Source organism: Arvicola amphibius, chromosome 12 (genome assembly GCF_903992535.2).
Source record: "Arvicola amphibius chromosome 12, mArvAmp1.2, whole genome shotgun sequence".
In the NCBI taxonomy this organism is placed as follows: Eukaryota; Metazoa; Chordata; class Mammalia; order Rodentia; family Cricetidae; genus Arvicola; species Arvicola amphibius.
Window position 1 is genome coordinate 28,115,263 of NC_052058.2, and position 25,719 is coordinate 28,140,981.

At 41.5% G+C, this 25,719-nt stretch overlaps 1 protein-coding gene and 1 pseudogene across 1 annotated transcript in view; one reads left to right on the forward strand and one right to left on the reverse strand.

Moving 5' to 3' along the window:
- The window catches only part of Erc2 (ELKS/RAB6-interacting/CAST family member 2), a 681,609-nt gene that overhangs the window by 389,983 nt on the left and 265,907 nt on the right, over positions 1-25,719 (reverse strand). The window contains 2 exon segments of the mRNA XM_042054009.1: positions 6,796-6,963; positions 23,338-23,493. Coding sequence (XP_041909943.1) covers positions 6,796-6,963; positions 23,338-23,493 — 324 coding nt within the window.
- Positions 8,957-9,968, forward strand: LOC119827343 (annotated as a pseudogene).

A 25,719-nucleotide genomic window follows, 5' to 3' on the forward strand; every position in this document is an offset into this window, starting at 1 on the left:
CAAGGGCAAAGGGTACCAGAGCCTGCAAATCTGGCTTGGCGTGTGTGCTAATAACTGTTTAAAAAGCACCTGCATTTGAAAATTAAACAGGGAAACTAACAAAAGTCTATCTGAAAAAAAAAAAAATAAGAGAGACAGTAGCATCTTGAAGTCGTCTGAAGTGGTTAGAAAGTCACTTCCCAGCAACCAGGACAGGAAGTGAAAAGGGAATCAGAAGTCCCTCCCTAGAAATCCCACATAAAATCAAATATATATTATGACAAACTTATATAAAACAAAAAAGACAACTACTCCATGTTCCAAGCTTGTGGGACTTAAAGACTCAGTAGTGGAGAATTATAGGCCATGCAATGTTCCTGACTCCCTGTCACAGCAACCTTCATGTCACCAGACAATGTGGCACAGTCTGTCTCAGCACAGATAGCCTAAGGAATACAGACACGCGCTTGCTTACCCGTTTAACATATTCATTGTTAGATATGTGGTTTTATGAGTCATCTTAAGAAATTATAGCCCAAGTTTGCTCCATGATCAAGCTGTCACACTGAGTCACTGGTGACTAAGACACTGAGAAATGCTACCATGAGCTAAGGAAACCCCTCCTCCCCCTATCGGTACCTTCCACAAACTCCCTAGATTGATCGGCACACTTCTGCTAAAAATTCAATTACAAAATAAAATCCATTACAAAAATACAACCTGTGTATCACAGAAAACCTGAGGCACACCTTGCTCTCTACCTCTCAGAGAGAGCACGGTAGTTAATTTCCTGTATTTTTTTACCTTTTGGTACACAAAACAAACAAACATACACACACATCGTAAACATTTTTCAAAAAATAAAAATATTATACAATGTAAACTTTCTAAAAAGTACTAACTAATGTCTCAGGTTAGTCTTATTATTGTGGCCAAAATGTTACCTTGAGGACTCATACCCCTCCTTCTTAGCCAGGATAATGTCACACCTAGTGAACTCATTAAATCAAATATTAAGGCATTATTATAAAACTGCCAGGTCTCTGTGTGAGACATCCATCCGGTAGAATCCTGATTGGAAGAAGTTTGCTCATGGTGAAAACAGGTCAATGCCCAGGACCCCAGTCAAGCCATTCACCATCTTCTCTGGATGTCTGTCTTTACCTTAAACCAGAGCAACTAGAATGGTGACTTCACAGGTGGTAATACAGGTTTAACTCAAGTCACATTGAAAACACTCATCTGTAGTTTCTAGAAGTCACTTTGGCAGCCACGGAACACTGGCCAGACATTTTGGTAATCAGACTAGATGGAAAAGCTCAAGACCAAAACTCCTAAAATGATGCCTTCCCTACTGAGCAGCAATCTGCAGAGCACAGATACTCAATAAGGAACCTTCCAGTTACATACATCACTGTTACGTCAAGTTGAAGTTGAAGGAAAGGCTGAGAGGAACACAATAGCCATCTAAAGCATCTCCAGGCATGTGCAATAAAGCCCTGTTGTACGGAGACCTGGAGAGTCTGCACCTCCACGTGCCTGATACCTCTCCTCAAAGACATGAGCCAAGCAGGTCAGGTTTCTCAGAGTAACTTCGCTAGAATTAGCTTCAGCCATAGTATACATAAATAGACATTCTGAATGGTTTGCAAATTTTAATCCCCTAAGGAGCTACTTATTTATGTATCTATTTCCATTTTCTTCCTTCACTTATCTGCTATTAGACAGCAGACAGAACACGAAGTCCCTACGGGCTTACTAGTAACCAGCGGCAGTGAGACTGCTAGGAGCTTATGGCATTGTCAACCACTTCTCCATCATCACCCGTGTGCTGAATAGAGTCCATTCCTAACAAAGATAGTGTCATTGCCATGTCACAATGATATGTGAACAATGGCCATACCATATACGGCACAAAATCTGTTCCGATAAATATGTACATGCAGTCCACAGAAAAGAAGTTGCTAATCTTGGAAGACCTTTGGGGAATCTAAAAGCTACCCGAACTTATACATATTACTGCATGTGAATGTAAGTATATGTTGGCCAACAGGAATTTTTCTGGAGAGAGTCTACAGACTGTATAATGTTCTCATCTGTGTTGATTACATTATAAAAATAAAATCCATGGACCTTTTCTCTGGAACTCACCACCCTACCTAGCTTACGTTGCCCTTGCCTGTTGGAGCAAAGACCCCTATATTCCTTGTTCATTGACAAGGACTTAGACATATAGACCACCTCCCTGACCTAGCTGCAACATAAACTAGTAAAAAACAAACAAAAAATCTTGAACATTGTATAGCACTAGCCCATTTCTTCTAGAAAGTACACGTAAGATTGACCACGACAAGAGGTTTGGCAATCATGATGAGCAGGAGAAAAGGCTGCCCTATAAGAAAGCAGAAACAAAAGTCTTAATTTGGGAACGGAGTCAGTGCTCACTCAGTACCTGCTTTTATTTCTCTGTCAGGGACACATGGCTTGAACTGGCCATCTTCTATAACCGAGTGAGGCTTCCAGCAATGGGACTGAAGCAGCAGCACAGCCACGGAACCTTCAACCTACAAACTGTCCAGCCTGAAAGACGTGCTGGGGCGATGGTGACACAGAGCTTATGGGAGTGGTCAACCACGAATGGTCCAACTTGTAGCCCTTGCCATGTGAGAGAGACCAAACCTGACACTTCCTGCATGGCCAGGAACCAGAGGCAGGACTCCCTAGAGACCCAGGACAGAACCAAACATGACTGGCAAAAGAAAAGTCGGTGAAATGATTCTTAATGATTGTGCTCATAGATTGGTGCCTAGCCCAAATGTCATCAGAGGGGTGTCATTGGGCAACTGATGGGAGCAGATGCAGAAACCCACAGCCAAAGATGAGGTAGAGTCAGAGGAACCACAAAAAACGATGGGGAGGAAGAACTGTAGGAGTCAGAGGCAGTCAAAGACACCATGAGAATACAAACCACCGAATCAATTAAGCAGGGCTCTTAGGGGCTCACAGAGACTGAATCAACAAACACAGACCCTGCATGGGTCTAAGCTAGGTCCTCTACACTTACCTTATAGTTGTATAGATTGGTTATCTATATTGAGAGTGGGGGTCTCTGACTCTTTTGCCTGTACTTAGGATCGATCCTTCTCTTCCTACTGGGTTGCCATGCCCAGCCATGAGATGAAGGTTTGTACCCAGTCTCATTGTATCTTATTAGGCCATGCTTAGTGGATATCCATGGCAAGTCTGCTCTTTTTTTTTTTTTTCTGGTGGTTGGGGCAAACGAGGTGTTGATATTGGGGAGATGGGAGCTAGGGAGAGGAACCGGTAAGAATGGAGGAAGGGGAAACTGGTCAGGATATAATATAGGCAAAAAGAATAAAATTTAAAAAGAAACATTAAAAAGTAACTGAACTGAACTGTGAAAGTCTGTCCTCTATAATCACAGAGGCTAAAGTTTCAAATGAAACTCACAAAGAGAAAAATAGAAAAGATTAGAATTTAACTTGTTCAAGTATCCTAGCAACCAACAGCAACAACACTAACAATAACAGCAATATAAGAAACTCAGCTTGCAATTGAACACTTTACTAGAAGGAAGGAAAACTCTTTCCTGAACTCTGTATTCAGACCTTCCCCACACATACACATGCTAAGATGGAGACGCATGCACATCCATGTACCTCCCACTTCTAAACATTGTATTCCTTCACTTTAAAAAGTGCTTTAATTCCAACCGAAATAAATGCTAGGACTTTATCCTTCCTACTTTCTGGATATCTTAATAATGACCAAAAAAAATCCAAGAAAGAACACAAGTCAATTTATTAGCACCACAACTGCTAAGCAGAGCATGCCTTGTTGGATGGGGTAAGACGGTGAGCAGGAAACATTAAGGGAAATACAAAATAAGACGTGGCTGTGGGGTCCTTTGAAGCTATTTTTAAAAGTAAAATGTTATGGTAAGACTCATGTGGTGTATCTCTGTACATGTATAATTATTATTCCACTGATTTATTGCACACATGTCAAAGAGCGCCTGGGTATTTGTACAAGTTAAAACAAACCAACCAAAGAGCCAAGCCACAGAGCCACAAACCCAGACACTCGCCCCCCACCTCTCACCCCACCCTTCATCCCACCACCTCGCAAACACAAAGGTCCTACTTGCAGAACCTTCCTTACAGACAGGAACATTATGCCAGTTCAACTGTCATTGTGCTCCAGAGGAATAGCAAGTGGCGGCGCTCATTTATGCCACACGGCAGACACACGGAATACCCAGTGGTGGTTACCATTTATACCACACCGCAGATACACGGAATACCCTGTGGTGGTGATCATTTATACCACACCGCAGATATCCGGCTAAAGCCAGCTGGCAGCACAGATATTCCAGAGAAGCCAAGGAGACTCTTTCCATTTCCTTCGACTCTGGCAAGCTATTTGGAATGAGTCAACAATCAAGCTGCAAGCAACTGTCCCATGTCACCTCTTCTGAGAATGAGCTCCACATCCCTCAGCTGTGTTTAACTCGCGTCTTTCAACATAGGACATAATGAGATGGAACATATCTCACCTAACAACCACTCTCCCATGAAGCAACCACTTATGAGGTAGGAAGACTGTGGCTTCCCTGTTGAGCTAAAGAGAGGAGATAGAGCTTCAATGCATTCTATCCTGCTGCGATCCCTTCCCTATGATTCAACAATTATAGCTAATTTCAACAAAATTGCTTTCTTCAAGAGACAGACATCATTAGGTAACTTGTTCCTCTGTTTCTATACACAGCACTCTTAAAGGAAGAAAAAAGGTAAAGGAAAATTCCTCGGATGCTTCAGCCGATAGACTTATTAATGTGACCCTCTCAACATCAAAGCAGGAGTGTGGAAAGACCGTCCCATTGTCCTTGCAAGAAGAGTGACTTCATTTCTACTTCAAAGCACCCTCTCTCCATTGGGCCATTTAATTATTGAACATGGGATAGAAGCTGCCCACATAATGTCACCTCTGTCTTTTTCATGACATATATATGGGTCTAATTTAAACTGTGTTCATTTGAAAGAAGTAAAACAGAAGGATGGACGGGCAGACTGCCACAGGCATTAGTGTCAGGCAGCGAAAGGAGAAGCCTTTCTGAACTGGCAGCGATTCTTTCTCACTCTTGCCTTCCGGATAGGAACTGTTGGGGGACCCGGGAGCCTGTTTGTTCAAGCAGGATGCCTTGGTCCTCACATTTCCTCTCACCCAACTCTCAGTAACACAATGACAATAGCCTTAAGAGGAAATACAGACTGCAGAGGTGCTTTGTGAAGCAAAAGCTGTGCTTCTGAACAGGAGTCAGTGAACTACCTGGCCTGTGCACAATATGAAGTGAGGAGCCTTGACTGGACACCCCAGTGCCTGCTAGCGTGACCTGCTTCATAATGGTCACACTGGGAGGGGTGGCAGGTGCTTTCCGTGGGAGGTGAGACAGGAAATACGCTCGACTCTGTGGGCCACGAAAGCTCTGTAACAGCTGCACAGCCCTGCCAGGAGAGCAAGAAAGCCGACAGAGAGAATAACAGGCATGGTGGGTTCTAATAATATCTTATGAAATCAAGCAAAGGCCAGATTTGGATCCCGTAATCCAGTTCTAGATCGACAACTGCTAGAGGGCAGAAATGTCTAATGAGTAGGCATGAGTCACAATGGCACTGCTAAACCATGACTCAGTGATTAAAGAGCTAGGCTTTAAATTTCGCTAAACTAGTGCATTTAAGTAGCTCTGTGTGACTAATGGCTCAGTACTGAATAGTAGAGTTCTAGACAGATGCTCTATATGGATACCCTGTCAAATGAGATAAAAGTCATCTTCCAATTTATACCATTAATGCATGAGTTAAAAAAGAAAATGTCCATTCAACTTTGACTGAGGGCACAGATCTCCACAACAACCCAACCAACTCCTAAGACAAATGGAACTCCTCCTTAACTACCTTAAACTCTATATGTTCAAAGACAGGTTACAAAGAACCCCAGAGAACACATGCCAATTACATTGCCTTCTCCCAGAGTAATCCAAAAGGCACTGCCTCAACACACAAATCGGCTTTGTTTACTAACTTCTCTGCTATATCGCCTATCACTTTTGACAGCTATTTTATTTATACAACAACTAGTGTATAGATTGCATTTCTTATTAGACAATGTGTAATCCAACCTGAAGAAGAAAGAAAAGAGGATAATAACACATGGGGTAGCTTTTTCGGGGAGCGGTGGATGCTTTTGTTGTTCCTCTATGTATGAAACAGAAAGAACAGAGCAATATTTCCTTTAAGAACATTTTCTTAATTTAATTAATAAGAAATTATCTTTACAAATAATGTCAAGTAAGGCATGGGCTAGTCTAACCATTTTATGATTTTGATGAAATTTAATCATTCCAGATACAATTCCTCATAATTCTCAAATCCAAAAAATGCTCTAAACAATGGAGAAATAGAATAGAAAAATTGTAAATATGAAACACGCCAACAGTAGGCAATGAATCCGGTCTTCATCCTTATTTATCCCACTTCAGTGTGAGACTGTTTTCCCTGCAGAAAGAGTCACATGATGGGTCTGGGGGATTGCCTCAGTTGAGGGGGCGAGGGGATATCACAAAGCTATGCTACACAAACAGGAATCATGTTTGAAAAAAATCTGAAATTCTGCGAGTCCCAAAACACATATGGCCCTGATAGCTTTGGGAAGGGGTTCTCTATGGAATGTCTCCCCGGAAAAACACAGTATATGGTGATATGTCCCTGCTCTTCAGAGCCCTAGACATTGCCTTACCTCTGTCTGAAGGATGGCAGCCCTCTGTTCTTTGGCAGTAAGGGACTCTTTAAGCACTTCGATGTGTTGCTTGCAATCTGAATTTTGATTGCTAAGGGTTTCAAGCTTTGTTTGTAAGGCAAGAAGTTCTGACTCCTTCTTGGAAAGTTCCTGCTTCAGCTGGTCGATCTGGAAAACAAGACAATTGCAAAATCTGAGAAAATTCTCTTCAAACAGTTTACACTTGACAACTACCCGTTTCTCGCTGTTTTCAATAGGTGGCAGTTATAGATCCAGCAGAAAATGCCATGAATCTGCTTATAGAGATGGCCTTGGTCTGCAAGAGACACTACTGAGACAAAAAATAGGTGGGTGCCTTCCACCTCACTGAGACCCTGGGTCTGCCATATTATGAAAGCATCCTGCCAAAACCTACTTGTCTCAGAAACCCAGAAGTCTACTGTTAGCATGCAGACCATGGGAAAGGGAAGGCAAAATAGTTATTTAACCTGAGCTACAAGTTCACAGTGGAGACAATGGCTCAAGAGTACCATTTGAAGATATCTTAAAAAGAAAAATAATTTAAGACATTAAGGCTCTTATTTTATTTCTATTTAACATAAGAAGACAAAGGAACTTAAAATATATATGAGGTACAAGAAAAAGCAATGCAAGAAACACTCATCATTCAAATAACCAAAAATAAAAATAATAATAATTACAATTAATTTTATCAAAACCATCCCACATTTATCTTCCTCTTGCCCTCTTTAGAACTGTCACTGAATTTTGGGATCATTTTTAGTTTTATCACTAACTTATACATCCATACAGAATATATTATTTAATTTTTCATATTTTATAACTTTGTGTTGCATATGCCTTAAGTATTTGTGTCCTAGAGATTAAATATGTCCGTGCAAACCAAGACACACAGATTTCAATCATTTTTCTTAAAACGAGCATTCCACTGTAAGAGTTCACCTCAGCTTATTTTTCATCTCTGCTACTTACCTAGTATTTATTCTAGATTTTTAATCTTTACAACATTGGTACTCTGAAAATATATAAAACCCCGTCATATAGGCATCATCTTTTCAAGCTTCGATCCAGGTGTGAAGTTGCTGGACCATGTAGCATGTACTTAGTCATTATTCTACTGCTGTGAAGAGATACCATCATCACAGTAGTTCTTAAAAGGAAAGCATTCTGTAAGCAAGTGCTCACAGTTTCAGAGGTCCTTTATCCTCACGGCAGGGAGCATGGCAACATGCAGGCAGCCACGGAAGTGCATAAGGAACTGAGAGCTCTACATTTGAGGTTACAGACAGCCCGAAGAGAATGAAACTGGGCCTGGCTTAGGCTTTTGAAGTCTCAAAGCCCACCCCCAGTGACACAGGTCTTCCAACAAGTCCAACTTCAAAAGTCCCCATAATGAATCACAGTCTCAACAGAGTTGAAAAGTCAGTTCCAAGTCTTTCTGAGATGCGTAGCAATCTCTTTAACTGTAGCCCCCTGTAAAATCAAAATCGAAAAGCATATCACACACTTCCAACATATAATGGCACAGAATATATAAAACCATTCCAAAAGGAAGGAAAAGGAGCACAGCAAAGAAATACTGAACTAAAGCAAGTCAAAAACCAGCCAAGCAAACTCCAAACCCTGCATCTCCATGTCTAATGTCCAAGTGCTTTTCAGATCTCCAACTCCTTACAGCTTTGTTGACTGCAACACACTTCTTTCTCTGGGGCTGGTTCCACTCCCTGTTTCAGCTCCCCTCAGCAGGTATTCCACCACTCTGGAAACTCCACCATCTTGGAGTCTCCAATACAATCCAGGTTTTTACCTTCACAACTTCATACAATGTACTCTCTGAGTAGCCATTCAGAGACACCATGGACACATGCCTGGCCTCACCCGCTTTCCTTAGCTAAGAAGGAATATTCCACAACCCTTTCATACATCCTTTATTCTAAAGGCAGAACCACATGGCCAAAGGTGTCAGGTTCTGCTGCTTGCTGGGGCTGGAATATGAACCCCTCATTCAATTACATCTGCATCAACTTTCTGTTGTTGATGGTTCCCTTCACTGCTTAAGATTTTCTTTAATTCCCGTCTCTGCTCCTCCCTGTTCTAGAGACAGCCGCTTCTTTTCGTGCAGTGCCAGCCTCGTTCCAGAGACACGATGGTGAAGGTCGGAGTTAACGGATTTGGCCGTATTGGGCGCGTGGTTACCAGGGCTGCCTTCACTTCTGGCAAAGTGGACATTGTTGCCATCAATGACCCTTTCATCGACCTCAACTACATGGTCTACTTGTTCCAGTATGACTCCACCCACAGCAAGTTCAAAGGCACAGTCAAGGCTGAGAATGGGAAGCTCGTCATCAACGGGAAGGCCATCACCATCTTCCAGGAGCGAGATCCCACCAACATCAAATGGGGTGATGCCGGCGCCGAGTATGTTGTGGAGTCGACCTGTGTCTTCACCACCATGGAGAAGGCTGGGGCCCACTTGAAGGGTGGGACCAAAAGGGTCATCATCTCCGCCCCTTCTGAGGATGCCCCCATGTTTGTGATGGGTGTGAACCATGACAAGTATGACAATTCCCTCAAGATGGTCAGCAATGCTTCCTGCACCACCAACTGCTTGGCTCCCTTGGCCAAGGTCATCCATGACAACTTTGGCATCGTGGAAGGGCTCATGACCTCAGTCCATGCCATCACGGCCACCCAGAAGACTGTGGATGGCTCCTCTGGGAAGCTGTGGCGAGACAGCCGTGGCGCTGCCCAGAACATCATCCCTGCATCCACTGGTGCTGCCAAGGCTGTGGGCAAAGTCATCCCAGAGCTGAACGGGAAGCTCACTCACGGGCATGGCCTTCCGTGTTCCTACCCCCAATGTGTCCGTCGTGGATCTGACATGCCACCTGGAGAAAGCCGCCAAGTATGATGACATCAAGAAGGTGGTGAAGCAGGCATCTGAGGGCCCACTAAAGGGCATCCTGGGCTACACTGAGGACCAGGTTGTCTCCTGTGACTTTAACAGTGACTCCCACTCCTCCACCTTCGATGCTGGGGCTGGCATTGCTCTCAATGACAACTTTGTGAAGCTCATTTCCTGGTACGACAATGAATTTGGCTACAGCAACAGAGTGGTGGACCTCATGGCCTACATGGCCTCCAAGGAGTAAGAAGCCTGCCTGCCCTGACCACCCATCCCAGCAAGGACACAGCAAGAGAGAGGCCCTCGGCTGCTGAGCAGTCCCTGTCCTAACTCAACCCTTGACACTGAGCATCTCCCTTACAGTTTCCATCCCAGACCCCCAGAATAGCAGGAGGGGCTTAGGGAGCCCTACTCTCTTGAATACCATCAATAAAGTTCATTGCACCCCTCAAAAGAAAAGATTTTCTTTAATTCCCTTTTACAAAGTGTAAACTTAGCTAGGTGGGGTCTTGTCCTGAGGTAACCATTCACTTTATTCTATTTAGCATAAGGATCTCCTTTGAACTTCTTATTAGTTGGAGCAGTGAATTTAGCACCATTACACTTCCTGGTGCTCCTTTTCTTTTCAAACTATACATTTTGTATTTTTCCTTTCTCAGCTTGCTCCTTTTCATATGCAGAGTGGCCACTAATAACCATGCTACAGAGTCAATACCAGGCTGCCTTGAAATCTCCTTTTCCAACACCATTAATCCAAAAAACTCTTTAATTTAGCCTCAGGCATATTTTTTGGACAAGGCCAGAAAGCAGCCACATTCTTCCCTAAAATATCATAAGAACAATCTCTAGGCCACTTATTAAAACTCTTCCCCCATAAAACTTCTTGAGTTGTGCCCCCACAGTTCAAATTGCCCTTAATATTGTCTTCCATGCTCCTATGTGCTTAAAGCACCCACCCAATTGTTTTTCTATCCCAAAGTCCCAAAGTCTTCCATATTGCTCCAAAACAAAAGTTAGGGCTGTCCCAATACCCTACTCCCGATACCAACTTCTGTCTTAGTCACTGTTCTATTGCTATGAAGAGACACCATGACCAAGGCAACTCTTATAAAAGAAAGTATTTAAAATTGGGACTTGCTTACAGTTTCAAAGGTTTAGTTCAGTATCATCATGGCAGGGAACATGACAACACACATGCAAATGTGGTGCTGGATAAGGAGTTGAGAGTTCTACATCCAACTCATCAGGCAGCATGAAGGGAGTGACACTGGGCATGGCTAGAGCTTTTAAAGCCTCAAAGCCCAACCCTAGTGACACTTCCTCCAATAAGGCTTCCTAATCATTCTCAGGGCAAACCTCTTACTGATGATAAAACATTCAGATATGTGAGCCTAGCATACCATTCTCATTCAAACCACCATAACATCCTAACCCAATTTTACCAGATAAGCAAAAGAATGTTTTCCAAAGCAGTTATGTTAATTTTCATGACCACAAGCAGCTTGTAAAAATGCCATTATCCCACAGCTTTCCCAGGATCTTATGTCACCAGCCCACTACACTTGTGACAATTGATATGAATGTTAGATGGTTTTCACAGATGACTTGCACCAGCAGGTCCTCCTCTCTTCTTCACCACTGCCATTCTTCTGAACCAGAACTTGGGTCTGTTTTCCCGCTCCTGACCTCATGCTGAACAATGATTCTGAATGCTGCAAAGTATCAGTAGCTCTTCCTGCCCTAATCTAGAGACAACTCACAGCCTCTGTCTCCATACGCAATGCCAGCAGCATGCTATGAGTCCAGCCACCTTGTGGCAATCCCAGCTGGCAGTCTCTGCCCCCTGCTGGAATCCAGTTAACAAGGTGCAGAATCATCAACCCTGTAGAAACTCCACTCTGCGGAAGTCCACACAAGCCACATGAAAAGGTCATTCAGAGAAAGGGCCTGTCTTGTTCTAGGTCCCAAGGGAAATTTTTTCAATGATCCATCATTTAGTTTGACATCTGGCTTTCACATGCAGAAAAATAAAGTTATTTATTAACAAATATAGTAATTAGATCTTTGAAGATGCACTTTTAGGTTTGAGAAAATTTTCTTTTATTATAATCATTTCAAGAATTTCTTTAAATCATTAAAGAATGTTTATATTATCCAACATTTTACCTCCATCCCGTGCTTTTCCTTTAATATGTTGTAATAAGTCACATCAATGAGCTTTCGACATTATCTATTCCTTGTAGTTTTTGAAAACTTCACTTAGTCACAACATATAAAAATTTTCAGTGCTTCCATTTGCAGATATTCTTTCAGGATTTTTCGTCTATGTTTTGAGGTAAGAGTGCTCTGTTTTATTCCTGCCTGTGCTGTTGTATTTGGGGTTTGGTATACACTTATCTATGAGAGTTTCTTTTGATGTGCTTAAAGATCTTTTCTGTAAAGTTGGATTGTTTTTTATTTTGATGTTCATTAGAAAACATGAGCAAAAACATATATATTTCCCTACTAAAAATTCCAAATTGCATAAGTTTCCATATTAATTTGAAGGAAAATTTCATAAAACTTACTTATCTCTTCTACCAATGGTACCTAGGATTATGCATTCTCAAACATTTATCTTGATGTTTTCTTGCTTGATCTCATCAAAAGTAGGCCAAATTAAAACAACAAATCAGAGATCCAGTATCAGAAGTGATAGTCAGACAAGTTCATTTTTGGTTTCTGCTCATTAATTTTTGCTATTATTTTTAAATTTTTCTTTCCTTGTGCCTTCTTTGGGAATATTTATTTGCTTTTCCTAAATTCATAAAATAGAAATTTACCTCATTGATTTTCAGCACTTTCCCTCATTTCCTCCTCTCTTCCCTGTGTGTGTGTGTATGTGTGTGTACATGTATGTCACAGGTATGCACATACACATGAAGGCCAGAGGAGGATGTCATGTGTTCTCCATCTCTTCCCACCTGCTTCCCTGAGATGGGATTCTCACTGAACCTGGAGTTTATTGTTTTTATTTCTCTTCCCCCTACCACCAGTTAGGCTAGCTGGCCAGCAAGTTCCAGTGATCCCCTTTCTACCACCCCTTCATTCTTAGCATGAGATTACAGGTACCTGTAGTCACACCCAGTTTTTATGTGAATTCTGAGGTTCCAAACTCAGGCCCTCATGCTTGCACGGTGAGAGCCCTTACTAAGCCAATTCCCCAGTATCCATTATTTCTTACCTAAGACTTGTGACTGTTAATTTCTTTGCTACATCACATTAGCTTGATGTCACTAATTCAATTTGCAGTACAGACATTATTCAGTACTATTCTTAATCTGCATTATTTTCCTTTGAGTCGTGAATAGTAAATGTGTGTGTGTGTGTGTGTGTGTGTGTGTGTGTGTGTGTGTGTGTGTGTATTTCATTGGATTCACCTAAACAAGGGAAAATAATGCTCCTAAAAGCCATAGGTTAGTTACCAAATGGGAAATCCACTGTCAGTTGGCCAGGAGTGTGCTAGGGGCAACCATACAATGTAGACAATTGCCGCTGCCCTTTGCTGCCCATCATTGCTGAACAACTGAATAGACCACACACTTTGATCACAGAACATGGAGAAATCAAGATAGTATTGACCAGAAAGCTTCCTCCCTGTTAGCTAGCTTTCATAGTCCAGAAGGATCTGTGCAGGCTGCTTAGAGGGAAACGTCATCCCCGGTCTTACTTACAGCTGAGGTATAAGCTATAATAATAATCAATGTGTCAAGCTATGCCCAAGGGTGAAACACTGGCATGAATTCTATTGGAGTAACCAACTGATCTTCTGATTGGATTTGAGGCCCATCCCACAGGAGAAAGCACATGCTTGGTATGATAATTATTGCCAAGAACCTCTGGTTGAGGAGCTCAAAGACCCCAAGGATAAAACTAGAGTTAATATTTTGTTAATGGTAACAAACTGTACTCTACATCCATATCTCTACACCCATAGATTAGTGTAGTGAATGAAGGTTAGCACAGATGCTCGCAGATGGTCAAAGTACAAAGTACTATGGAGTGCTCAGCAACAACTGGGATATCCCCCAAGGCCCAGGGACCATCTGAGGTTGGTGTGTAAGAAGACTGCAAAAGTCAGAGGCCACGGAGGACCAACGTGAAACAAAGCATTCTGCATGAGAGGACCACTGCTCCCATGACCTGTGGTTGTCTACCCAAGTCATGTATAAGAGTATGACATTAACATTTCATTATGGCTCAGAGAGGTGCTCATGAATCCCCGCCTCTAGCTGAGGTGCTATTGATAGTTGATGGCTTTGAGGGAGAGGAAGAATCAATTTCCTTAAGGATATGGCCTCTGGTGGGTTGACCATGCTCCTGTGCATGACCTCACACCCATGAGTATATGGGTAAATCAACTGGACTCAATGAGACAAAAAAAAAAACCCATGAAGTTATGAGGATGGTATAATCTGAGCAGATAGGGAGAGGAATGTGGAAGAAATACGACAAAAATAATTGTCAAAATTACCAAAGAATCAATCAAAATATTATACTAAAAAGAGAAGTCAAATATATTCAGCCACTGTTACATGCATTATCCAATAGTATGCCCAGCATTAGATAACTCATAAAATTAGGAATCCCAAATATTTAGCATGTTTTACTTTAAGAAGTCTGTTTCATTTGTTTATTGCTTAGAAGATATGTTAAAACTACCCACCGTATGAGAAAATAATCAATTGCTTCTTGTACTTCTGTCAATTACTTTAACTTTAGAAATGTTTTCTTTGTTTAAAGTCTACAGCAGCTTTTATAGCTAGTATTTGGCTAGTTTTCACATTTTCATTTTCAATGTAACTGTGTGGGAGTGTGGCATGGTGTGGTAGGTGGTATGGTGTGTGCGTGTGCGTGTGCGTGTGTGTAGAAGAAAGGAAAGGAGAGAGGGAAGGAGGAAGGAGAAAACAAACAAAAACCCTCACTTTTATTCTTTTTCTTGAATATTAGTACTTATTGCTAAAATAATTTCTAGTTTAAAGACATTTATTATATGGTAGAGACCTGTCACCAAGCATGGCAACATTAGTTCAATCCTGAGGTAATGGTAGGAAAGAACCATTTCCTGCAGGTTGTTCTCTTTCCTCCACAGAAACACACACACAGACGGGGGGTAACTTTTAAAAAGAGAGGTCTTGACTCTGGGAATAGTGCCTGTCAGTCAGCCATCTTCATTGGGAAGATGACCATGCCCATGCCCCTCACGGCAAGGACTTCTCCCTACTTACTGACCACACAGCAAGGCTCCTCTCTACCTACGAGTCACACCTTGCCTAACTCTTAGTCACTACAGCTGTGCAACCATCATCTCAAACCTCAGAACATCTGCATCTCAGAGATAAAAATAACCCAGAAGAGACCACTCTGTTTTCTACCCTCTGTCCTCTGCTCTATGTGCCCAGTGATTCCTTTCCTGTCTCTGGGCATTGTTATGCCCTATATACTTCACGTAAATGCAGTAAAACGTGACCAATGACTTAGTGGCTCCTTTCATACAGCACACTGTTTACTAGAATTATACTGTGACAGAGCTTCATTCACTTTTATCACATAGTAACATAATGCTGTTTTACTAGTGTATATTTTACTTATCCATTTATTAGGCAGCAGACACTTAAATGGCATTCTGAATATTCTGAATAATGGCATTAAGAACATTTATGTACAGGGTTCTGTAGATACAATCTTCACTTCTTGAATGTACCCCAAGAGTGAAACTCTTAAGCCACAAGGTAACAAAAAGTTTAGTATTTTAAGAAACTTAGTGGTGGATGCATTTTTTTTTTTTGGTTGCTATTTAAGGTAGTGCTGCTTGCCCTCAGATCCACTGTGCTGCAATAACTCTGAACTCCTGGCCCTCCTGCCTCTGCCTCCCACAGCACTGGGCTAATGAGACTTCATAGTCTGTGACAAATTCCTCACCACTAGCAATGTACATAAGCTCTGGATTATTCCAGGAACCCACAAATGGTGTGGGATTCCCCTGTATGCTCTGAATATGTTTTATTGCCATTGGCTAATAAAGAAGCTATTTTGGCCAGTGGCTTAGCAGAATAGAGCAAAGCAGGAATTCCAAGCAGACAGAGGTGGAAAGAAGGCAGAGTCAGTGAGAAGTCATGTAGCTGCTAAAGGAGAAAGATGCCCCTACCGGAACCCATGGGAAATTTGCCGGTAGGCCACGACCTCATGGTGATGCACACAATAATGGAGATGGGTTAGTGGAGGACAATAGTCTATAATCACTATTAACCCCCGCCCCCCACACACACACCTCTCTCCTGCGGCGAACCCCCCTGGCCAGCAGGGAAGAACGACCACTGATTCTAGGATTCTTCTCAAATCACGCTTTATTGGAGCCTCTTGGTTGAAGGGAGAGCAGGAAGCGAAGGGCCCAGAGCACTAAACGGCAGGGAGAGCGGACACGGGTCGTGCCTGGATTGGCTACTCGCTCGTCTTTCGATACCCCCGGCCACGGGATTGGCCAAGATTACTGCGCACTACTGCGCATGCGAGAGGTTCCGTCTACAGCCTTGCCATATATGGAGTTGTTTACTCGGTGGTGCAGTGGCTCGGCGCCATCTTGTAATGGCGGCCAGCAAATCGGCTCCCTGCACTCTCCCACTATGAGAACTCTGATTCAGTCCAAAGGAGACCTTATTATAGACTATTGTCTTACACAGCCTTTCCTTTCTATTTCTCTTATTTAATTTATTCTGTTCTGTTTCCTGATTTATTAAAAATTCCTTCTCCTATTGGCAGATAAAATGATTAAACGACTGACTACGCTTTTCTGCTCTTATAATCTGTTGTTCCTCAGTATTTTATTTAGTTATCATGAAAACTACTTGGTATGTTTTAGAGTCCCTTGATTGATCAATCTACATATTTTGACCATTTCCTTTGTTGACTTAAATGGAAAGAGCACACTAATGTCATGGGCCATATCTTATAACTTCTAACTTATGAAGCTTATAATTTCTGATTCTATTGTTTCTCCTTTCCATTGTTTTTCTTACAGATTGTATGAGTTTTAAAAAAAGAAAGAAAACTTTGGAGATGTACTTGAGACTAACATCAGTCAGGTGATTGTTTAGACCATTTGTTTCTGCCAGCACCTGAGACGCCCTTAACCCAGGACTCGTCAAGCTTACTGCCTACCTGTAAGTTCTGAATCTGCTCACACAGTGATCCCTCCATGTCTCAGAGAAACAAAAAATCTTGTGCACTTTTCTTTTGGCTCAAAATTTTAAAACAGACCATTTTTCCTGGGGTCCCTTAGAAAATGTAGAGGTGTACAGAGTAGGAGGGTTATTTTGGGTTCCCCTTCCACTAACAGCGTAGACGACTGGGACCCCGGGGTTATGTGGTGCTAGTAGTGACATTCTGGTGACATGCCTCATCTGAATTAGCCCAACTAGTCACCAGGACTTTCTCCAATGTCCTTGAAATTGTGGAAACCAAAACTCAAGTCTACCCATCCGATTAATGGCAACCTGAATAAACAACCTGTTCTCCGCCTAAAGCTCAAGTTCTACTAGGGCTTTGTTTCAGCCTTTGAGATTCCTTAACAGTTCATACATTTGAATGCTTTTAATTAACATATATTTTACTTAGCATTTTGCTGTTTTTGGCAACAACAAAAATGGCATAAGCAATACCTAAGTCATTCGTGCAGCAGCTGAGCATGAGCACAGTGGTCCTATGAGTAAGACTGTGAGTGGGACCCATGGCAAGGGGAGTGAGACTTCTATCTTCAGAAGGCTTCACGTCATAGAACTCACCGGGAAAGTAAATGTGACAATTAGGTTTGATTGGCAGCTTGAAATATTGTAGACTCACCTAGGAAAGGACTCTCAGTGAGGAACTGTCTAGCCGAGGTTGGCCTGTTGACAACCAAGTAAGCCTTTCTCCACTTACTTGTTTTTGTCATGGGATTTTTCTCACAGAAACCAGAAAAGAAACTACCATAGTAGGTACAGATGGAAAAGTCAAAGATGGAAGGCAAACCACTAACGAAAAGTCTCAGGATGTCAGGGAACACATTTCCTAGCTCACCAAATCAAAAGGACCGATGGAGGGTGGGGAAAATGGTCCCAAGAAGGATTCTGAAAGACTTCAGGAGAGATTCCTCGTGACTTATTGATGGGAATGTGTTGGATGCTAACATATGGGTATCCATGGTACATTGCTTGGGGGAACGATGTGCCAACTGCACAGCACCCGTGAGGTTAGAATCCTGAATCCACATTCATGTCTGTGTTGAACAGAACTAAGAGTTTCCTCTCCCAAGGACTGACAAGAACATGATGTAAATAAAGAGATTTATTTCAGAATTAGGATTACCTAAAATGATAACTTTAAAAAAGCCTTTAAACTCTGTTATGACCCACAGGACTGGGGCTTGGGACCCCAAATAAGACTGTGCCACTAATCATACAGCCAGCACATATATAAAACCCATTCTGCCTAGAAGCTCCCAGGGTTGTCAGCTCAGCCTGCATTAAGTGAAGACAAAGCTCATAGTACCAACGTCCATCTGTGAAAACTACCACAAACACCCAAGCAGAAAGTTGTTCTGGGGCTGGCATATGGAGAAGCAAATGCGGATGAAGCTCCTAACGCACGGAAAAGACTGAGCAGGAAGTGAGGAGCAGGCTCCACACACACACCTACTTTCTTCCACAAAAATGGCTGGTGGTGATAAAGATGATTCAGTCTATAAATATTCAACAGGCAGTCTCTTCAACATAGCTTTCAGACTATCATTGCCATGAGGTAAATTTTAAATAAACATTTATGCAGACAATAACTGAAAAAGGATTTTCTGCAGGGAATACATTTGGAGGGTAAAAAAACCTACATATTTCCAAAAATATGTCTTTTGCTTCTTTCACAGCCATAAACCCAATAAAAATGGAAAGTGACGTAATCAAACATACACGAGGATTGAAGCCAGAGAAGGCTTCTCTGTGATGGCCAGAAGAAAAGCCCATTGGAATTACATCACCTGCCTCCTATGAAGCCCATGTGGACATCAGACACACTTCATCCTGCCTGGGAATTCTTCCCCCACTTACAACTGTGATACAAGCAAGGCTCTGGAAAACCCACCTTATTATAAAGATCTGCATTGGTATGGATTTTGGTTTATTGATACAAGTTTTAGGTCAATTTTGTTATATGTATATTTCTGCTCTTGATTAAGGTATTGTGTTTGTGCAGCTCATTTAAAATGCAATGTATAATTAAGAAATACAGGTTAATAGATAGTCATCTATAATAGTCAAGTTTGTAGTCATGTTAGTTAGGTTTTCTAGATATATAGAGATATATTTCAGTTAGACAGATAAGCTTCAAACCTTTCAAAGACCTATGGAATGTGGCATTAAAAAGGTTTAAGAAATTAAGACTTTTTATGACAATAAGTCACATATGCTCCTGGCAGCACCAATCTACTTCAAGAGGATGATAGGCACCAAAGAGGCTCCTCATGGAGTTTGATAGCTATTTGGGCAAGAAAATGCTCTTACATGAACTGCTTGACTGGATTTGCAGGACCCACAGAAAAATGACTGCTGAAGCTTCCTTAAGAAGATGAGACAGTCCTTTGGGGTTCCTGCTTCATAAAAGAGTCTGTCAGACATTCTGTAGGACACAGAAGAAAGTGACTGACAAACTGCCAATATAGGCAGAACTGTCTTTGAAATTTCCTGCTTCATAGAAAAGTCTGCCAGATACTATGGGTCTGTAGGGTAAAGATGGGTGTGTTAGGGCGGCTGACCAATCCCTGCGCTGAGGGGCGTGGCCGCTCCAGGGGCAAAAGGTACCTTTAAAAAGAACCGGGTTTGGGAGAGGCGCCCCTGTTTTTTCTCCCTCTTGGTTCGCTGCTCTTCGCTGGAACCTTGGCTCTGTAAGTTTACCCCACTTCCTTCCCTTATTAAAGCTGATTATTTCAGATAAGGCTAGTTTTTGATTATTTCCCATTTCTGCCCGACCGCCTCACTACATGGGTGCCCCAGTATTGCAGAGGAACTTTGGGTGACTGTCCAGGCAGTGAGATGTCTCTTGTCAATTCTAGAGTTTTGGAAGTTGCTTACAATGTACTTCCTGTTAACTTAGGTAATAGTATATCCTTCTGGGGTCTTTGATGGAGTTAAAGAATAGATAGTTATAACTATAGTTTTCCTTAGTTATGATAAAACATAAAGTAGATATAAATATTATAACTGTAATTCTTGCTTGATACCTGATTTGTTATATGTAATTTTACTATGTTAAAGTTAAAACCTTCCTTTTTATTTGGACAGAAAGGGGAGATGATGTGGGATTCCTCTCTGCATGCTGTGACTATGTTTTATTGACATTGATTAATAAAGAAGCTCTGTTCAGGCAATGGCTTAACAGAGTAAAGCCAGGCAGATAATCTGAACAGAAATGTAGAAAGAAAGTAGGCAGAGTTGACAAGATACCATGAAGCTGCTGAAGAAGACAAATGCCAGAATGCCAGAACCTTACCGGGTAGGCCACAGCCTCATGGCAACACACAGATGAGTAGATATGGGTTGATTTAAGATGTAAGAGTTAGTTAATAAGAAGCCTAAGCTATTGGCCAAGCGGTGTTGTAATTAATATAGTTTCTGTGATATTATTCGGGTCTGAGTGGCTGGGAAATGAACAAGCAGTCTCCATCTAAACCACTTGGCCAAGGAAAATAGCTCTTGTTTCACAGCAGATACATCCCCCTGGTGTTGAGAAAGTGACATGCTTATTGTTATGCAGTGGGTTATGAGGTTTATAATCTGTCAGAGGTTTATAAAATATGCTACAAATTCAGAATAGAAGGGGAGACCCATAACAGCACAGTGGTACCTTTGACAAGCACTGAAGACAAGAGAGGAAAGGTAACACAGAAATACTGAAGTCAGGCGATGAAAACAGTATTAAGCTAGGAATAAAGGCTTCTATGAAAACAGTATTAAGCTAGGAATAAAGGCTTCTACAGAAATGAGTATCATCATTGTTTGGAAAAGCAATTATTGATATGACCCATTACATTATCAGAAGTTTAATGATGTAGCTGAAAGTAACTAGTACTTTTTAATGGGCTCTTAGATTTGGGTTTCACAGTCCAAATCATCGAAGAAATTTGAGTCTCCATCAAGGAAGAGTTTCATAGGACAGAAAGTCTTTCGAGGGGCCTTGTCTCTTGAGGCTAATATCTATATGTCAAAGGACTGACTAGGCGCAGGGGTTTCTACCTGGCCAATATATACGATACCCCTGGCTTCCTGCCAGTTCAAATTCTAAAGCTATGCAGTTACACTTTTACAGTTCATCTTTCACCTTCTCCCAAAATATTCTGTCCTTGTTTGGCTATGGTGCCCTGTTTACATAAACAAATGTAGACCTTCAGTGCTGCTTACTTTAATTACAGAGATTTTCAGAGTCCCTCCTCCACCCTACCGCAGTGCCAATTTCCAGGGCAGTATCAAAGTGAGGGCACATAACTTTCTTGACAGTTCAAGCATTTCCCTCCAAGTGACTGTAAACAGCATTTCCAAGCTTAAATAAGAATCCTGCTCACTCCTCAGTGTAGAAGAATCAAGACATGTCAATAAAGAAATAAGCAATAAATGTTATGCCCCAATCCAATAAGAACATGCTTTCAACCAGAAAACATAAAATTTGACTCCTACTAGTATATTTAGTTAATATTGATCAGTCTAACATTTTATAAGGTATTTATTACAAAGCCACTCTTCAAGTCAGCTCTACAATAACAGCATTTCATCACTATTATTAATTGGGTTATAGTTCTTTAAGAATAATGTTTACAATTATTAACCATTGTTTTAGCCAAGCATCTTAATTATATTGTCTTTTTAAATCCCCATTTAATCTGTGTGATCCATTTCTAAGTCTGACAGTGCTGCCCCACTTTATAGAGGCAGAAAATGTTGCTGGGTGACATAATCAGTTCTCTACAGCCTCCCTGCTAGCAAAGACAAGCTGGAGGTGGGTCTGAGTCAGTTCAAGTAGTAATTGCTTTCAGAAACAAAATGGCTTATCAGAGCAATAGAAAAGTACAGTCAAAAATTATGCAGAGAAAGTCTAAATTGGAGACATCCACTGGGCTCCTCCCCTTGGAGACAGGGAAACCCAGCAGAAGATGGGGAGGAAAGATGGTAGGAGTCAGAGGGAATAGGGGACACCAGGAGAACACGGCCCACTGAATCAACTAAGCAAGGTTTACATGGACTCAGAGAGACAGAAATGGCAGTTAATGGGCCTGCATGTACCTTCTCTAGACCCTCTGTGTTTATGTTATAGGTAACGGCTTGGTGTTGGTGTGGTACTTCTAAAAGTGGGAGTAGATGTCTCTCTGACTCTTTCATCTGCGCTTGGAACTTCCAGCTCTCAATATGAGGACTTTTGCTTTGTATCTTATTTTTGTCCTGTTTGGTTGTGATATCTTGGGGCCTTGCTACATTTCTACAAAGGAAATGGGTAGAAGAAGGGAGGTTGGGGGAGCTAGGAGGAATGGAAGGAGGGGAAACTGTAATTGGAATGTATTATATGACAGAAGACTCTCTTTACAATTAAAAAATTGTAAAAAAGCATCTCCAAGTCTCAAAAGATCTATTTGTGGCTACTCATAAGCCTCATGGTTATGCATATGTAAAACTGAACATTTCAGATGTTCCTCTCACATACAGCCCAAAGCTAAATGCGGACAAATAGAAGAGATACAAACTAATGGAGCAGCTTCCTCTAATAATGCTTCCTGAATATTGAAGAGTAACCAAGTGAGAAACAAAGACAGGCACCACACCCAATGCTTGCTGAGGGTTTCTGGAGGCCAGGCAAGGCTGACCACCAGCAATTACTACTTGAACTGACTCAGACCCACCTCCAGCTTGTCTTTGCTAGCAGGGAGGCTGTAGAGAACCGATTATGTCACCCAGCAACGTTTTCTGCCTCTATAAAGTGGGGCAGCACTGCCAGACTTAGAAATGGCTCACACAGATTAAATGGGGATTTAAAAAGGCAATATAATTAAGATGCTTGGCTAAAAAAAATGGTTAATAATTGTAAACAAACTCTCTGGGAAATACCAGAGCAGCTCAGTGACAGAGCTACTTTTCTCATCTCTATTTCATGAAGAAGGAAACTTAGAAAAGCTGGATTATTTCACTAAATGGAAGCACTGACGCTTAAAATTATTTGCTTTATGCTAAAAGCAGAATATCGTAACAGTACTTAAACGTGTTAACAGCTTGCGAGAGCAGCGCCTTCTGAGACCCCGCTGTCCAGTGATGGGCAAGCACCAGGCAGAGCAGCACATCAAAGGAAAGAGAGCAGGAGCTGGAAAAGTGGGAAAGACGGAAACCTGTGGGGTCTGGGGACAGAGAAACACAAGGCAGCCCCTCAGGCTCCCCTTTGTAGCCTTTAAATCTGAATTTAAATTTCCCGTGTTCTGCCTTACTATCCGTGTATTTCACGTCTTGGAGGCGGCAGGTAAACCATAACTCTCCCCTCGAACTGAGACCATGAAGGGCTGAGACTCTGGGACCTACCTTGGTCTTCATAAACTTGGAGTGGCTTTTGTACACCTCGATTTGCTTGATCTCCTCCTCGCGATCCTCCGTGTTAAGCACACCATTGGCTTTCAACATCTGGATCTCATCCTCCAGGTCTCGGATGTTTCGCTCCAGTGAAGCAATTTTTGTGTCCTGTTGATAAAAGGGGGAAAAAGTTGAAGAGTTTTGCTTTGATTTGTTTTTTTTTTTTTTATTTCATCATTACCAAAATAGAATTTTTTAAGCTAAGAAGGCAACTCTGGTCGTGTGGCATTAGCCATACTGCAGAACTAGCCTGGGGTTCCAGAGTTTGCGTTTTCATGTGTGGGAGTCACTTGTCAGGTGACTGCCTGAATGGTCAATGAGCAGCATACATCTATGATACGGGAGTAAGCTAGACTTCTTTCACTACTGTCCAGGAACCAGATTACTAAGCAACAGAGGCAAAAGCCATCTAAAGTATAAAATAACCAAAAAACCTATTTCAGTGAGAAAATGTATAATTTTGTAGATAGTTAACCAGGGAGCATGTCCTAGTTCATCTGTAAACACAGAAGCAGTTTGTTTCTGTTTGTCTCTGTAGATTCTGTGGCTGCTTGTATAGACACGCTTGGAATTTAACTCCAAGAGAGTAGGAAATTCAAATTCAAAATGGAAAGAGGGATTCTCATCTCAAATACAGACATAAGTGAAATTAAATAAGTGAATCCTGATTTTGTATGACTGATACAATAAATATTGAAAACTTATAACAACTGGAAATAATATATCACAACGTCATGATTTATTTGGCAAGCAGTCAGGTCCCTACGTGACAAAAAACATGACTACCTTGCAAGCCATTTCTAATCTATTGATTTACAGACCTGAAAAACTAGAAATATTACATTCAGATGTGGGATTAATTGAGAAAAAACATCCACTGACAGACTCTTTACACAAGAGAATGCATAATAGGAAACGGTGCTCGAGGAAGTACAGAATAGAGGGTTCCAACAGGGCAATCCACCAAGCAAAACAAAAAACATCGCCTCAAGCTTCCAGAATGAGAGACAAGATGTCTAGAGATGCCCCAAGCATTCCCACTGTCTCCACTTGCATGCATTACATTACAAAGATACAATTAATCAGTGGTAAATTTGTCGTGAAAATGAGCCAATAGTTCTTTAATAACTTAAATTTTAGAACCTAAAATGATTAATTAAATAGTAAATACAGTACATGGTCCCTGTGTTTATTAACTCAGTTTTAAAACATTGGAACTAAATGTGCCTGCCTTTTTCTGTGGCTACTGTAGATTTCCGTTTTCTTTGTTACATGTCAGCACCATGGCAATTCTTATTGCTGTCCACCGGAAATAGAGAAAGAACAACAGAAACTACTTCCTAGACTCCCTAATGGGTCCAGAACCAAATCCTTAAAGTAGAATTAATGGTAGTCCCATTAATCCTCAGGAAAATCCCATCAAAATAAAATTAAAATCTGAAAATTTCAAAACTATTATGAAACCCTAATCCAGTTTTATCTTCCTTTGAAAATAACACTATTGTATTTTTCCAATTATAAAAGCAACATTCTTTCAATTAATTAAAAATTAAGAGAATCTCCTATAATCCTACCATTGAAAGAAAACCACTATTTGTGCTTTATACAAGCTCTGTCAGTATTTCTCAATTTCTGGTGTAAGTTCTAGCTTGGGTAACAGGATCACTCTTTGTTGGAGTTATATGAACCCCTACTCTGTAAAGTGATAAAATTTGAATGTGGGATATAGAGGAGGGATCATATGACGTCATGGGGACAGGGCCCTTGGGATCATAGCAGTATTCTCATCAGCAAAGACACTAGAATTCTCCAGTTCTTTCTTGCTCTCTTGCATATGTGACCACTGGACAAAGGTGACCATCTGCAAGTCAGGAAGAAGGTCTTCACCAGAGTCCACAAGGCGGGTGTCCCGGTCTCACCCCGCCAACCTGTAAAGGCTTACTGGTGACTCCTCCCAGGCCGGCTTGTTAAGGAAGCTCTGGGAGGCAGACCCTGGGAACCTCACTAACTTGCTTCAGTTTTGAGCTATGAAAACAAAAATAGGAGGAAGAAAAGCAGCAATAACCAAAAGGCTATAAAAGTTTCTAAACATTCATAATAATCTTCGAAGTGAGTCACATTAAAATAACAAGTTTCCTCACTATAAAAATGAGACAGGCTCAAGGCTATTAAAACCTCGAGAAGTTACATAAACGATTGTGATAAACGCAGTTACTGTTTCTCACAACAGTCTTAAGATTCTATTTACACTCAAAACATAGGGAAGGGTATTGGTTAAGACAGTAATCACAATGGGCTGGGAAGATAATTCATTAGTAAAGTGGATGCCTTGCA